This window comes from Crocodylus porosus, unplaced genomic scaffold (genome assembly GCF_001723895.1).
Source record: "Crocodylus porosus isolate Cpor-Errol unplaced genomic scaffold, CroPor_comp1, whole genome shotgun sequence".
NCBI classification, from domain to species: Eukaryota; Metazoa; Chordata; order Crocodylia; family Crocodylidae; genus Crocodylus; species Crocodylus porosus.
In genome coordinates this window covers 1,034,496-1,047,688 of record NW_017728932.1, presented here as the reverse complement: position 1 = coordinate 1,047,688, position 13,193 = coordinate 1,034,496, and the positions used below count along the sequence as shown (strand labels likewise).

Sequence of the window (13,193 nt, the reverse complement as noted above, 5' to 3'; positions counted from 1 at the left end):
TTTTTTTTAGACATAATGCTATTGCACACTTAATAGACTACAGTATAGTGTAAACATAACTTTTATATGCACTGGGAAACCAAAAAATTTGTGTGACTCGCTTTATTGCGATATTCGCTTTATTGTGGTGGTCTGGAACCAAACCCGCAATATCTCCGAGGTATGCCTATACTTATAAAGTTCTTTGTTTCAAGTAGAAATTAGACCGTTCTTCCAGGTTCAGATGCTGTTGACTCTGTCTACTTGTTGCTTTTTAGGGACTGAATCTGCTGATGACAGCTCTACAGATGAATCTAGTTCTTCATGCTCCAAAAGTGAGTCTTTTTATTTGACTATTAACCTGAAGGTAGTAAAAAAACCCTTTACATTATTACAGTAAAAAATAGGACTTGCCTTGGGAGGGAGTCTGGACTAAATGACCTCGTAAGATCCCTTCTAATCCTATTTTTCAATGGGCCAGTGATCTCAATTCAGCAACTAGTTAAGTATGTCCTTAACATAAGTGAAACTATTTTTGTGTGCAAAGTCAGGCATTTTGCTTAAGCATCTGCAGGTAAAATCTGCATCCCCATACTCTTCTCCCCCTCCACCAGGTCATAACATCAACTAAGGGAATTTTATCCTAAGCACTTCCCTCTTTCTTCTCTGCCTTTTCTTTGCTGGCCTAACATAAATTACTTAGAATAGTAGTTTTTCCTTGTAATTTGTTTCACTGCAGGGTGCTCCCCAAAGAATTAACAGGATGATAAATAGTACCTAGACCTACAAAGGCACCAGAGGAAGAATAGTCATGTTTCCCATTAAAAAACAAGGACCTGAAGAAACAATAGGAAAAAGGTAGCTCTCCAGACAACAGGTGCACAGGGCATACAGGATATCCCTAGTTGTTATTGTACAGTGACAGTATCTGGGGTGTTTAGTGTAACTTTTAACAATTCTCTTGGGGTCCTTCAGAGCTGGCCTCTCTATAATTAAAGGAATTGTCACCATTGACATCAGCCGTGCTAGGATTTCAGCCCAGGCACTCTAAGTCTAGCTTCCTTGTCATTTCCCTTCAGGAAACATGCTTTTTTATGTCTATAGATGCTGAAGCAGGCACTGCCGTCCAATGTGCCAGAGTCTTAGAGCAGTTTACTCGTCACCCAGTTCGCATCCTGAAAGGTGGATATGAACGTTTCTCTGCCTGCTATCATTTTTTGAGAACTCAGAAAATATTCTGGATGCCTCAGGTGAGCTTCTTAGATGAGAAGGGCCGGGACTTTGTCCTATGAATAGAATGATTTCCTGTGTATTTGGCTAATGCCAGGGAATTGTCTATTAATAATTAAAGGGGCTCTATCAACTTCGTATCTAACCAACTTCAGAAAAGGAATTATAAATCATTTCTGATAGCACCTTTGCACCTGAGTCTCCCTGCTAATTGCTGTTCTTTTACAGCCTTGTTCATTTGTTTTTCACTGACTTTCCTGTCTCTGTTACTAAGTGGAAAAACTCGTGAAAACAATCTGGGGCACTTGATTTAATAAGGATGAAATTCACTAAACAGAAGGTGGAGTTAATTATAACAAACAGAAGATGTTTTTTCCAATTCCTTTTAAGTTACAGGAATCTGAGATATTATCGTGTTATTTTAAAACCAGCACACTTCATTCTGAAAAACATTTCCCAGCTGACAAGTCCAAGATATGTCCTGCCTTTCTTCATGAAGGATGCCACTGTAAATGCAGATGTATTGTTTCAATACAGTATCATCACCTAAAATCACTTGATTTATCTCCTGAAGCATATTGAGTTATTTTGCAAATAGTGATCAGCCTGGATCCTGCCTAGCTTATGAATCATCATCATCATCTTTTCAACATCTTGGGCAGGGCTTTACAAAAAGTCTGTGGTGACACATCAATACATGGGTCTTTAACAAAAGCCATCAGTAATGCAGTGGAGGCCCTGGGCAGTGCTTCAGTGTCATTTGTTTGCTTAACAAGGTGACTTAAGGTGACCTGCAAAGGAAAAAAAAATAAATTGGCTCTATGTTTCTGTTTTGCTCTTTTATGATGATGATATAACATTCCATCTCCCTAAATTTTCTCTGCAGTTTCTGCTGGATACCACGTTTTCCTTTACCTCTTGCCCTAAGCTTCTTTATAATGTGTTCTGTTGAGCAGCTGTTGTGCTCTAGCCCAGTGCTGGTTGCTGTTCAGTGGTGGGCAGCAATGTCAGTTACCAGCTCAGTACTCTTTCCTTCTGCTCTTGGCCTGGATATAAAATGTTGTCCTTAACGTCATGCTTCCCATACCAGAGGCCACTAAGCTGCACTCAAAATTATCTTGCTTGAGCAGGAGAAGTGAGGTGGAGTTGTGTTATGCAATCACAGGTGCAGCACTTTTAATTGGCAAGTGATTTCACTTGGCTTTGAAACAAGTCATCTTCAAACACTGGTGAATCAGATGTGTCACTGTTCCTGCACATATGACAAGGGACATAGTCTATCTTATGTTGAAATGCCATTTCAACCTGGGCCACCATGGCTCTGACACTGTTAACTTTATTTACTATATTTAGTGTTGACTGTCATTTCTTATAATGTCCAAATGATTAAACAAATCACTGTTATTGAATATGGATGTGGACCACTGACTGAATCATAAGAAGAAATCAATCAATGCTAAGATTTATGGACTTTCAAAGTGACTATGAATGCAAGTAGAAATATAGCTCTCACTCTCTACTGATTCTTGTGTTTATCTTCTGCAGGAACTAGAAGACTTTCAGCCATATCCAGTAGAGATACTGCCTGCTAAGCTATATATGGGCAATTTGAGGCAAGCCTGTGACCGTCAGATTCAGAAAGATCTGAAGATCAAAGCACAAATCAACATCTCAGAGGACACAGTAACACTGTAAGTCAAAATATCCGGTTGGATTTACCTCAGTGGTTGTGTGTATGTGAAGCACTGCCAACTAATGTAGTCTGAAAGCCCCTTAGCAGAAACTGTGTATTCTTAGGCTCTTATTCACCAGAGCAGCAGATTGGCAAGAAGCAGTGGCATGAACTTAGTTCAGTACTTCCAGAGCAGTTTAGTACTTCCTGCTCTGGCATCTGCACATCAAAGGTGGCAAAGCAAAGATGCATTACAACATCAGCCTACCCTGTTTTGGAAAGAATGATGCTATGAAGGGCAGCGATGCCCAGCCTTTTTAGCTTGCAGGCCAGATGAGCAGTCCCAGGCCCATCCACAGGCTGTATCTGGTGCATGGTGCTGGCCCAGCTGGGGCCTGATCCAGTCACACACTTAAACATCTTGACTACGTCCGATCTAACTGCATCGGTCCAGTGCCCAAGGTAGCTATTCAGGAATGGCCTGGCAAGAGCCCAGTCCCACTTGGCTGCATTGTGCCCCGCCTGGTCACGTGTCTTCATTGGGCCTTAGCCCCCACATGGCTGCATCAGCCCCTGGTCAGGTTGTGTCTGCACAGCTGGATCAGGCCCCAGCCAGACTATACCCATGTAGTTGTATTGGGCCCTGGCCGGTCTGTTGCCTCATGGTCAGGTCAGGTCTCAGCTCAATCCAGCTACCCGGGAACAGGGCTTGACCCCTTCATGTGGGGCTGGCCCAGCTAGGGCTAATCCAGTTGTGTGGGGCTTGGAAATTTGATGGCAGGGGAGCTGTGGCAGTGTTTCATGGTTTCATAGTTAGTAGGGTTGGAAGGGACCTGAGCAGATCATCAAGTCCGACCCCCTGCCATGGGCAGGAAAGAGTGTTGGGGTCAAACGACTCCGGCTAGCTTCCTTTTGAAGACCCCCAGGGTAGGAGCGAGCATCACTTCCCTTGGCAGGTGGTTCCAGATCCTAGCCACCCTGACTCTGAAGTAATGCCTCCTGATGTCTAGCCTGGGCCTACTCTCAGTCAACTGATGGCCGTTATCCCTTGTTACTCCAGGACGTGCGCAGGGGAACAGGGAATCTCCCATTGCCTATTGGTAATTGCCACTACTTTCCCACTGCCAAATTTCTAGACCTATAAGGAGACCTGTGGATCGGTTTACATGGCTCCATGGGCCATATCTGGCCTGGAGGTTGGGAGTTGAGCATCCCTGATGTAGGGCAAGAGTGTGGTGTTTAATAGTGGAATTTCAACGTTTAGCAACACTCTTCACTGAGAACTTAATATTAACATCCTGAAGCAACTTTTAGGAAGAAAATTTAAAAACCATCATTTACTCTCCCTGTCCCGATTTCTTTTACTGCAGGAGTATGTAACACACCTGGGGCCCCAGGCCAGATTCTGACCACAGAACTTTTCATGGGCTGGATCCAGTGCAGGGCACAGGGGCAGCTGCTATAGCCACTGCTGTGGCAGTGAGGGACTCAGGGAACAGTGAGAGGTCCAGCAGCAGTGGCAAGGGGTCTGGAGGAAGCAAAAAGTCTGGGGAAAGGTCCACCAGTGGACTGGCAGCAGCATTGAATCTGGGAGAGCAAGTCCAAGGGTGGCAGCAATGAGCCAAGCTGGCCACCAGTGGCCAGGGCCAGCAGGGCCAAAGGGTCTTGAATTCTGAAGCAGGCCATACTCCCTAACTTCCCATGGCCCACTGGTAGCCCAGCAGACCAGACAGGGTGTATGTTTGACACCACTACTTTACTGTATTCTTGTGACCAAAGTTATTTGACAAGGCACTTGAGCTAATGAACAAGTCACAGAGCTTGAAAAAGCCAAACACCCAATGTTATTGTTCCAGCTTGGAACGTTCTTTTTTTATTGCTTTGCATCCTTTACTTGATGAGTTGAGATACTGAAGTGTTTTATACCTTGTGAAGTAAGAAACCTCAGGAAGCAGCTTTGTGTGTGATCATTATATTTTGGGAGGAAAATTTCCAAAATGCATGAATCAAAGGAACACTCATTTTCAATGTATTTGCCTTCCTCTACCTCCCAGAGAGAACACGGAACAGAGGCATGTTAATACATAAATACATATGTGGTATAAAATGGGAAAATATTCAAACTCTTTGGTTATACACAGAAAGCAGCTTGATTTATTTACAGACCATCCTTACTATGAGGATGAGAATCAAAAGCTCTTATTTTCCAAAGACAGCAGTCAGGAACTTTTTAAGGCTGTGGGGTAGAGTAACCTAATTTGAGTCAGAGGCAGGTGAACAGGTTGGTGCTAGAACCCAGCTGCTTAATAACTTACTAACTTGCTCTAGCAAGTAGAAATGTGCAAAACTGCTTTATTGGCCCATTTAATAGATCTGCTATATGTTCTTTTTTCAGTTTCACAGAAGAAAATGAAAAATCCCTTCATATTTCTGTCCCGGATTCTCCTGATGCAGATTTGTTTTCCTTTTTTCCCAATATTTGTCACTTCATAGGTAGGTGCATCTTGAGCTATAACTACTGAAGTCTCAGCTGCATGCAGATATTATGTCAATATGCAAACAAACAGCTTCAGTAACTTGAAGTTCAGTATCTTTCAACACTAGGAATCCTGCTCTCAAACACCCCTGCTCACTGATGGTGCACAGTTGTGGACCAAAAACCTTTCTGATGAAGGAGCAAAGATTTTGGAATGAACCAGACTGAAATCTCCCTCTGCCCCTTCACCCAGGAGTATCCTGGTCTGTGAATGGTCCCAAATATTGAAATGGAATTACCACCCAGTACACTCTCTGGTGTCAGAACCTGGTCCTGAGTAGCAATTAGGATCACTGTTCAGGCATTTGTCCAGCAAAAAGAATAACAGCATGTTCCAATAAGAATTAATTCAGTTAGAAATAACAGTAGATCAGATAAGTAGTCACTGAACTGTCATTGCAAAGTTATCACCTCCTGTTTGTCAGAAGGTGTCAGATGATGTCAAAGACCTCTGAATGGGCAAGAAGATTTAGAGCCTTTCAGCTCTAGGCAATAGGCACACATCTGACGTAGGTTAGGAATGACTGACAGTCTGAAGAACAACTGGGAACTTGAGCCAAGTGAGTTTGCTAACCTTAGTCATTTTCAGTGGACAGTGTAATGCACCCCAGTACTGGGGCAACAAAGTCATCCCTCCTGGCCACCACCTGGACTCCACCTTGTTATCCCCTCTGGGTATCACCCTGTTATCCCACCTGCCAGACCTCGATGTTATTGTTTGACATGGAGGCTGCCCCTAGAAAGCAAACAGGTTTTGGTTGGGCTGTGGCTCCCTGGATTTAGTCCACTTTACTCTAGCTGGGTGGTCCCTGTGTCTGAGGTCCACTGTACTGGGGCACAGGCTCCCAGGGTCCATCTTCACTCACACCCTCTTGGGCTCTGGGCCCCTCAGCCCTTGGTTTTGCCCTCCTGAGCTCTGGACCCTTTGACCCATGGATTCACCCTTGCAGGCTGGGATTGCATCCCCAATCTTTGCTGTATGGTACCACAGTCCTCCAATACACAGCAGTCCTGCTTTTGAAGTGTTTGTGCTTCTGCCCGATGCAGCCCACCAGACTTGACGCCCTGGAAGTGCCCTGCATGGGACACCCCCGCAGCACCTCGGTGGCTTCCAGAACCTCCCCTTACAGCCACATCCAGTCTTCCAGTCTTGATACAAAGAAAAATCATGAGCATCTTCTGCTAAAACAACAGATTCCCCTCGTGAGGTTAATTCCACCCTGTGGTAGTACTACTGCAAAGACTCAAGGCATTTATCTTCTGCAGTACAGAGTTTCTTCCAACCTCCCGCAGTGCAGAGTCCTTCCTTTGCAGGCCATCTAAGCTGGCTCTGCCTCCTGCTGGTCCTAGCTCCTATAGCCAGACTACCCCCCTTGGGTCCACCCCTCAGCTTATGCGTCTGTTTCTTGAGTCACCTGACTCTCTACTTCCACCCTAGGTCTGTCAATCACCACCTGCACCAGGGGCAGGTGTCCATTTTATTTCAGGTCTCATTTCCTTTGTATGTCTTTTCAAGGGGCATTGGTTGGCCAGATGACCCTGAGCTCCCTCTTCCCCTCAGTAATAGGGTAGGGGCCCTGTTACAACAGTTATCTACAGCCCAGTTAAAACACCATCACTACTACATTCACTTACTCCCCACTGGTAGTCCTAGAAGACAGACTGAGGTGACAGTGGAATTCCACCACTGTCCTTCACAGTGATCCCTCCATGTAAAGGTTAAAGAGTCTTTTATTACAAGCAATGTTTGCCCACAACTGATCCATCACTATAAGCAAGACTTAGACACATTTTTCTGACAATGGTGATACTGGTTTGCAATACCTTTTACTGATTGGTAACTTCGCAGCTCTGTTTAAGCACAGAGATGATTCCTAGTGAAAAACTTACGGAGCAGTGGTAGAGAACCTTGCTCTGATACTGCCTGCCTATACATATCTAGTGGCTTGAGAAAGCTTGTGTCTCCGGCACGGTTAGCCTGGCACCTTTCTCAGAATCAAAAGTTCACTTTAAAAGAAGTGGGCAAGGTTCTCTGCATGTGACTTTTCAAGACATTAGTTCTTGCTGGAATTTCTCTTTTTAGATGCTCAAATTACTCATGGAGCAGTACTCGTTTTCTCTGGCCTGGGTATAAGTCGAAGCAGCACAGCAGTAATAGCCTTTCTCATGCATTCATCCTTTTTCCCCTTAAAGGTATGTCAACACTTCTACCCGCCACAGAGAGCCTCCTGGGTCTCCTGAACATATCGTTTGCTGAAGCCTTCTGAGGTGCTGCAGTAATGAGCAACACAACCTGTGATTTAATGCAGAGTCCTCAATGAATAAAAAAATATAGACAGAGACATATCTGTAATGTCAAGGAGGAGACCTGGGTTTGATTCATGGGCCTGTGATAATATATTGCAGAATGTGAAAAAAGTACTGTTCCCTAGCAAACCTTAGTAACAACTATGGCTGACTGGAAGGATTAAAATCCAAGCAACTCCTGTTTCCTGGATCTGAATGACAAAGAGACCGTGGGGGCTCCCATGAGCCAGCTTTATCCCTCAGTACTTAGGGGTGTGGTAAGGTCTGGCTCACCTTGTAAAACTCTGGCCTAAACCTGGACTCAGCAGCATGGCTTTTTTATAAACGACAAATTGCTTCCCTGTCCCCTGGTTATTATACGGAGATGTCGAATAGGCATCTAACATTAAAGGGGAAGTACCTCCAATGCCATTGTTCTGTACAGCTTCAGCAAAATAATGGAGGAAAGATAAGGAGTTCTCACTATGTACAAGATTGGAGACCTATCTCAGTGCATTCAAAGTGTCTTAGTATTCTGCAGAAGTTGTCTTAACCTTATGCTGCCGTCTTAGTATAGGCCAGGATATGTGGTAGCTGATCTCCCCCCGGGAAATTGCCATTGTCTTTGGAAGGAGCCCCCATAAAAATCTTGGTCTTGTTTGAAAAATGGAGACTTCTTTCTGGCTCACAGAGTTGTGAATACAGACCATACAGAAGTAGAGCACAAGTCTAGCCATTTAACTGATTGTAAAAGCACTTGCAGAGGTCTGTTCTACCAAGATATATGTCAGAGGGGAACTGCGGGGTGATTTTACCAGCACAGAAGAGGTTATCTGCATGCAAAGCACAGGCATTGATTCTTACCAAGCTACCCTACTAATATGGGTGTAATTACTCCCATGGACTGATAACCATCCTCTCACTATTACTCCCTCACAGGCTAAGCCCTACTAAATTACTGGAGATTCTTGCACCCAAAGTGCAACAGTCAAAGGCTGACAACTGCCATTTCCCTTCATTGTGATCAATGGCTTTGTCTTAATACCTTGTCCAGCTTTTAAAATTAGACCTGCACCGGAGTCCTGTTCCTATGGGAATATTCTGATAGACAAATCCCCTCAGTGTTTGGATGGCAGCAGTATAATATACTCAAGTTATTTTTCAATAAAATTCGTTGTCCAATTTGGACAGAGGTCCTGAAAAGCTCTAGCAAGGCTTCAGAAATCCTGCAGACAGGAGTGTTAAAAAGAAACTGCATGTTAGGACATGTAGACCCTTACTCATGAGCAATTAATGCATGAATAGAGACACTGAAGTCAGTGAGGCTCATTTTTGTGATTACTCATAGGACCAAAGGTTGGAAAATTTAGACCCTTACTCCCCAGAATGAGAGAGATCAAAGATGCACTATCTTTTCACCTTTAATCTCATTAAGCAACCCTTATTACAGTCCAATTGCTACTGGACATTCTGGTTTTATGTGGGGAGGATGGCTTTTGTCAGCAATTTCTGAGGTATAGCCTGAGTAAAGTGCAGCACTGTCTGCAAAACACCCTTGCCACGTAACAGTTTGCCCAGCACAGATAATTAAGATGGCTGTGATCTTCACTCTGGGAGGGCTGGACAGCTCTGTGGCTTCTTTGTCATTATAAATCAGTGCTGTGCCATGTCCTGTAGTGCCAGTCCAGGCACTAGGTAGGCAGCTGCAAATAGTTGCTCTTTGGCTGCTTTTTCCCTTGTGACTGAGAGAAAATCAGCAGCATTTTACAGTGCCATCAAACCCAGGAATCCAAAGTAGAATTTCAGTGCTGTGTTGCTGCAGCCCTAGAACTTCCTAGACCATAAATGCAAGTGAGAGAGGAACAGTGGGAAAAACCCTGGTCAGACCCAGTTCACTCTCCCTTTCAGCATCCACTCTCTGCCGCTGCATGGCACAGGATACTGGGCAAGATGGACCTATGGTCTGATCAGTGGAGAATGATGTGTACTGTAGATTGAGGCCTCAGCTGCACCATTCAGAGATAGTAATATGAACATCAGTTCAGCCCATCAGAGAAAGAGTTGCTTGCAAGTTCAGATCTGGATCTAAACTATGTCCAGTGCCTTGGTATGTTTGTAGCTTCCTATGCTGTGTATAATGTGGAGGGAATACACATACAACTGTGTGGGCTACAGTGTGACTACATTACATTTACTTCATTGACCACTGATTTGACACTAGTTGTATCCAGCATCACTCCATGTGACTGAATTTAGACTTTGAAATCAGGACCAATCTGTGGTTTGCAGGTGGGTCCCATTAGCAGCATTACCATTCACCAGACCGGTGCAGTGCTGTTCCTATTCTATTTTTACTCCCAGGGAACCAAGCTAATCTTTTCCATGTAAATACCTACACCTCCATTCTCTCTGGAATATGGCCCATATTGGATTACTTTTGGTTCACCAAAACAGTACAGGATAAACCAACACAGACTGGGCAGGAAAATGAATCATCTGGACTTGGGAGAGATTCACATGTTAGCCTAGGAGTCCATGGGTGATAAATACATCTCAGATATGTTACTTTAATGAGTATGTTTAGTCAATAGGATGCTATGCTGTTTTGTATTTAGGGAGGCATACCAAGATCCTCTCTTTCCTTGAGATACAGGAGGGCCAAATCCTATAGTCCTCTGCTGTCAATAGAGAATTTTGCCCTTGATTTTAATATAATCATTGGTCTTTGTCTATGTTTTTATGAGGCATCTACCACTGGGCCTCCTAGGCACTTCCATGATAAAATAAAGCAACAATATTAATCCTTAGAAGCTGGGGGGCGTGGAAGAAGGGGAGTGTTCTCTCACTAAGGTCCTGACACGTCTCCTTTTCTTTATCTGTATTTACAGAGGGCTTGGAATCATGTCCTGCAATGCAAAACAAACATGAGGCCAAACCGGGGTTTTGTGCAGCAGCTGTCAGACTGGGAAAGCAAGCTCTTCAGGACCATGATCACAGATACCTCGGAACCAAATTATTAAGTGAGAACAATCAATGGGCAAAGGGGCCTTTCTATCTGAGCCACAGCAGAACTTAGGCCATGTGTCACCAGATGTTGTTCACATCATTTTGAGTCAAAGTTTGAAGACCATATTCAAGCTTGTTCATGTTGAAAGTCAGTGGAAATTGTATATAAGCAGACTTCTGGTTTGGACCCACTTTGTTGCAATTTTTACTTCCATCAGACGAAGCCATTGAAAAGCAGTCCACTGATTTCCAACTTTGGAAAGACAATAGGTACTTTAGCAAGCACAACTGTTTCAAAAACATGTAAACATAGATTGTTAGCGTTCCAGATAATCACTCCTACATCCTCTCAAACACCCAGGAAGTAACAGGATCCATGCCTTCATGTGCATTTCCATCTCCTGTTGACTTCAATGCTTGGCCTCAGTCTCTTCAGTCACAACTTGTACGTCTCCCAGCCTTCTGTTTGGATCCCCACACTGCAGTAGTAGTCAGACTTTTTTGCACAGAAGTTGTATTTGAAGATCCTTTTCTAATACATGAGATGCAAATTAAAGCCTGCCCTGCCCAAAGTCAATATGGTCTTTCTCCCTCTGAGCATTCTTTACAGCAGCAGCAGCAGTTTTTTAGGCTTTGTACAGAATATTCATCTCACTGTGCATCATTCTTCAGTTGAATCTTCAAAGATTTTGAGAGGTCTCTACCAGAATATTTTTACTACCTCCATAGATGTTTGGTCTGGGATAGATTTCTCTCTTAGGTATCTGCATTTAGCAAGAATACCAACTCGTGACTGTTGAGATGTTTATGATGTGTAAAAACTGGGTGACCTCAATCAAACACCAATATTGTAAATGTCAGTCAAATGTGTGCTGGTTGCATTGTTCATTCACTGCAGATAGATCCATATAAGGACTTAACAATTTTGTACTTTCTGATTCTGATGACTCTTTTGAAGAAGTGTTACTGTAATAACTTAATATTTCATACCAGTCTAGCTTCTCATGGGTTAGCTCTTCATCTGATGTATAGCCCTTTACAGGTTTTAATGGAGCTATAATGGTTTATCCCAGTGGTGCTCATACCTTTGGCCCGTGGCCCAGATGAATAGTGTGGGTCCAATCCATAGGCCAGATCAGGCCCTGCATCACCCCTGTGAGCTGAGATCAGGCCTTGGAGCCCAGCACTGTTTCTGCCCAGCTGAAGCCAAATCCTAGCTGGGTGAGGGTAATGAGCCCCAAAGGTCAATGCTGGCTGGGCAAGGGCCAGGCAGAGGCACTATAGGGCCCCAGAACCTGATCCCAGCAAGGTGGAGGCAGCGTGGGATTCATGCTTCCCCTGGCCAGCTGGGAACAGATCCTACCCATCTATCCCAACACACACACCAGGATCACTGGTAACTACAGATACCTAAAGACATTTAGGGGATGCGTTGTAACTCATGGCACTTTATAAAAAGCACCATGAGTTAGAGCACCCCCCACCCCCAACAGACATTTACCTTTTGGGAAATCTGAGCCTACCTGCACCAGCCCTGGTCAGCTGTGGGGGTGCACCAGCCCTGCCCCCCAGCTCTGGGGCTGTCAGCAGAAGGAAGCAGCACAGAGCTGCGGGCTGGCTTTGCCTGGCCAGAGCTGGAGGGGACTAGAAGGGAGCCCCCTCACCACATGCCCTCCCTCCCTGCCAGCTACTCTGGCTGGGGTATTGGGGGGAGCCAGGCCAAGCCGAGGAGTCAAGGGGGCTCCCATGCTCCAGCTCAAGCTACTGCAAAGCCAAACCGGCAGCTACTGTTGCCACTGTCAAGAGGGCTGGGCCTGGCCTGGCTCCTCCCCCAGTACCCCAGCCAGGGTAACTGGGGGAGCCCTGAGATGCCGGGCTGTTCCCCCCCACCCCGGCCAGGCACAGTCCAGCGAGCAGCAACTTGTTGCTTTCTCCTCCCACCGACAGCCCCGGGGACAGGGCCCCAGCAGCAGCAACGAGCTGCTCAAGGGGCTGCGCTCTGTAGCACCTGCCTCCGTCCGGTCTTTCACCACGCGGCCATTTCAACCGCGCTCTGCCGCCGCGCACGTGTGTCGTGTCAGGCTGCCCTCGGGCCGATTGCACAAGACATGCGACTCGTGCCACTGCCTGCCAGCAAGGCCTCACGGCTCCCGGGCCCGCGCCCACTCGCTACCCCAGGGCTGTCCTCCGGGGCCGCAGCAGCGTGAGCCACAGGCCCCCGGGCCCAGGCTGTCGGGACACTCGCCCTCGGCTACTGGCACCCGTCCCGCCCGCCGCGGCCAGACGCGGCAAGGAGCGAGCTTAAGCCCCAGGGCGGCAACGGGCTGGAACGACCTCCAGGCGGCGCGGGGCGGGGCGGGGCGGGAAGGGTGTCCGGGACGCCCCGCCCCACCGGGGTCACGTGGGGAGCGGAGGCTCCGTCTCCCCGCGCCGATTGGCTGTGGCGCCGGGGGCGGTGCGGCCGGAAGCGCGGGGCGGCCGGGC

At 46.0% G+C, this 13,193-nt stretch overlaps 1 protein-coding gene across 5 annotated transcripts in view; it reads left to right on the top strand.

Moving 5' to 3' along the window:
- The window catches only part of STYXL1 (serine/threonine/tyrosine interacting like 1), a 24,327-nt gene extending 13,041 nt beyond the window's left edge, over nt 1–11,286 (top strand). For 2 of the 5 annotated variants that reach the window (XM_019545383.1, XM_019545384.1), the window contains exons 5-10: nt 258–314; nt 1,084–1,229; nt 2,755–2,900; nt 5,277–5,374; nt 7,501–7,610; nt 10,592–11,286. In XM_019545383.1, coding sequence (XP_019400928.1) covers nt 258–314; nt 1,084–1,229; nt 2,755–2,900; nt 5,277–5,374; nt 7,501–7,610; nt 10,592–10,723 — 689 coding nt within the window. In that variant the 3' untranslated portion in view covers nt 10,724–11,286. Of the gene's footprint in view, nt 1–257; nt 315–1,083; nt 1,230–2,754; nt 2,901–5,276; nt 5,375–7,500; nt 7,686–10,591 lie in introns of all 5 variants that reach the window. The other 3 variants (XM_019545388.1, XM_019545387.1, XM_019545385.1) reach the window with 3 other exon arrangements.
- Nucleotides 11,287–13,193: the final 1,907 nt, after the last annotated feature.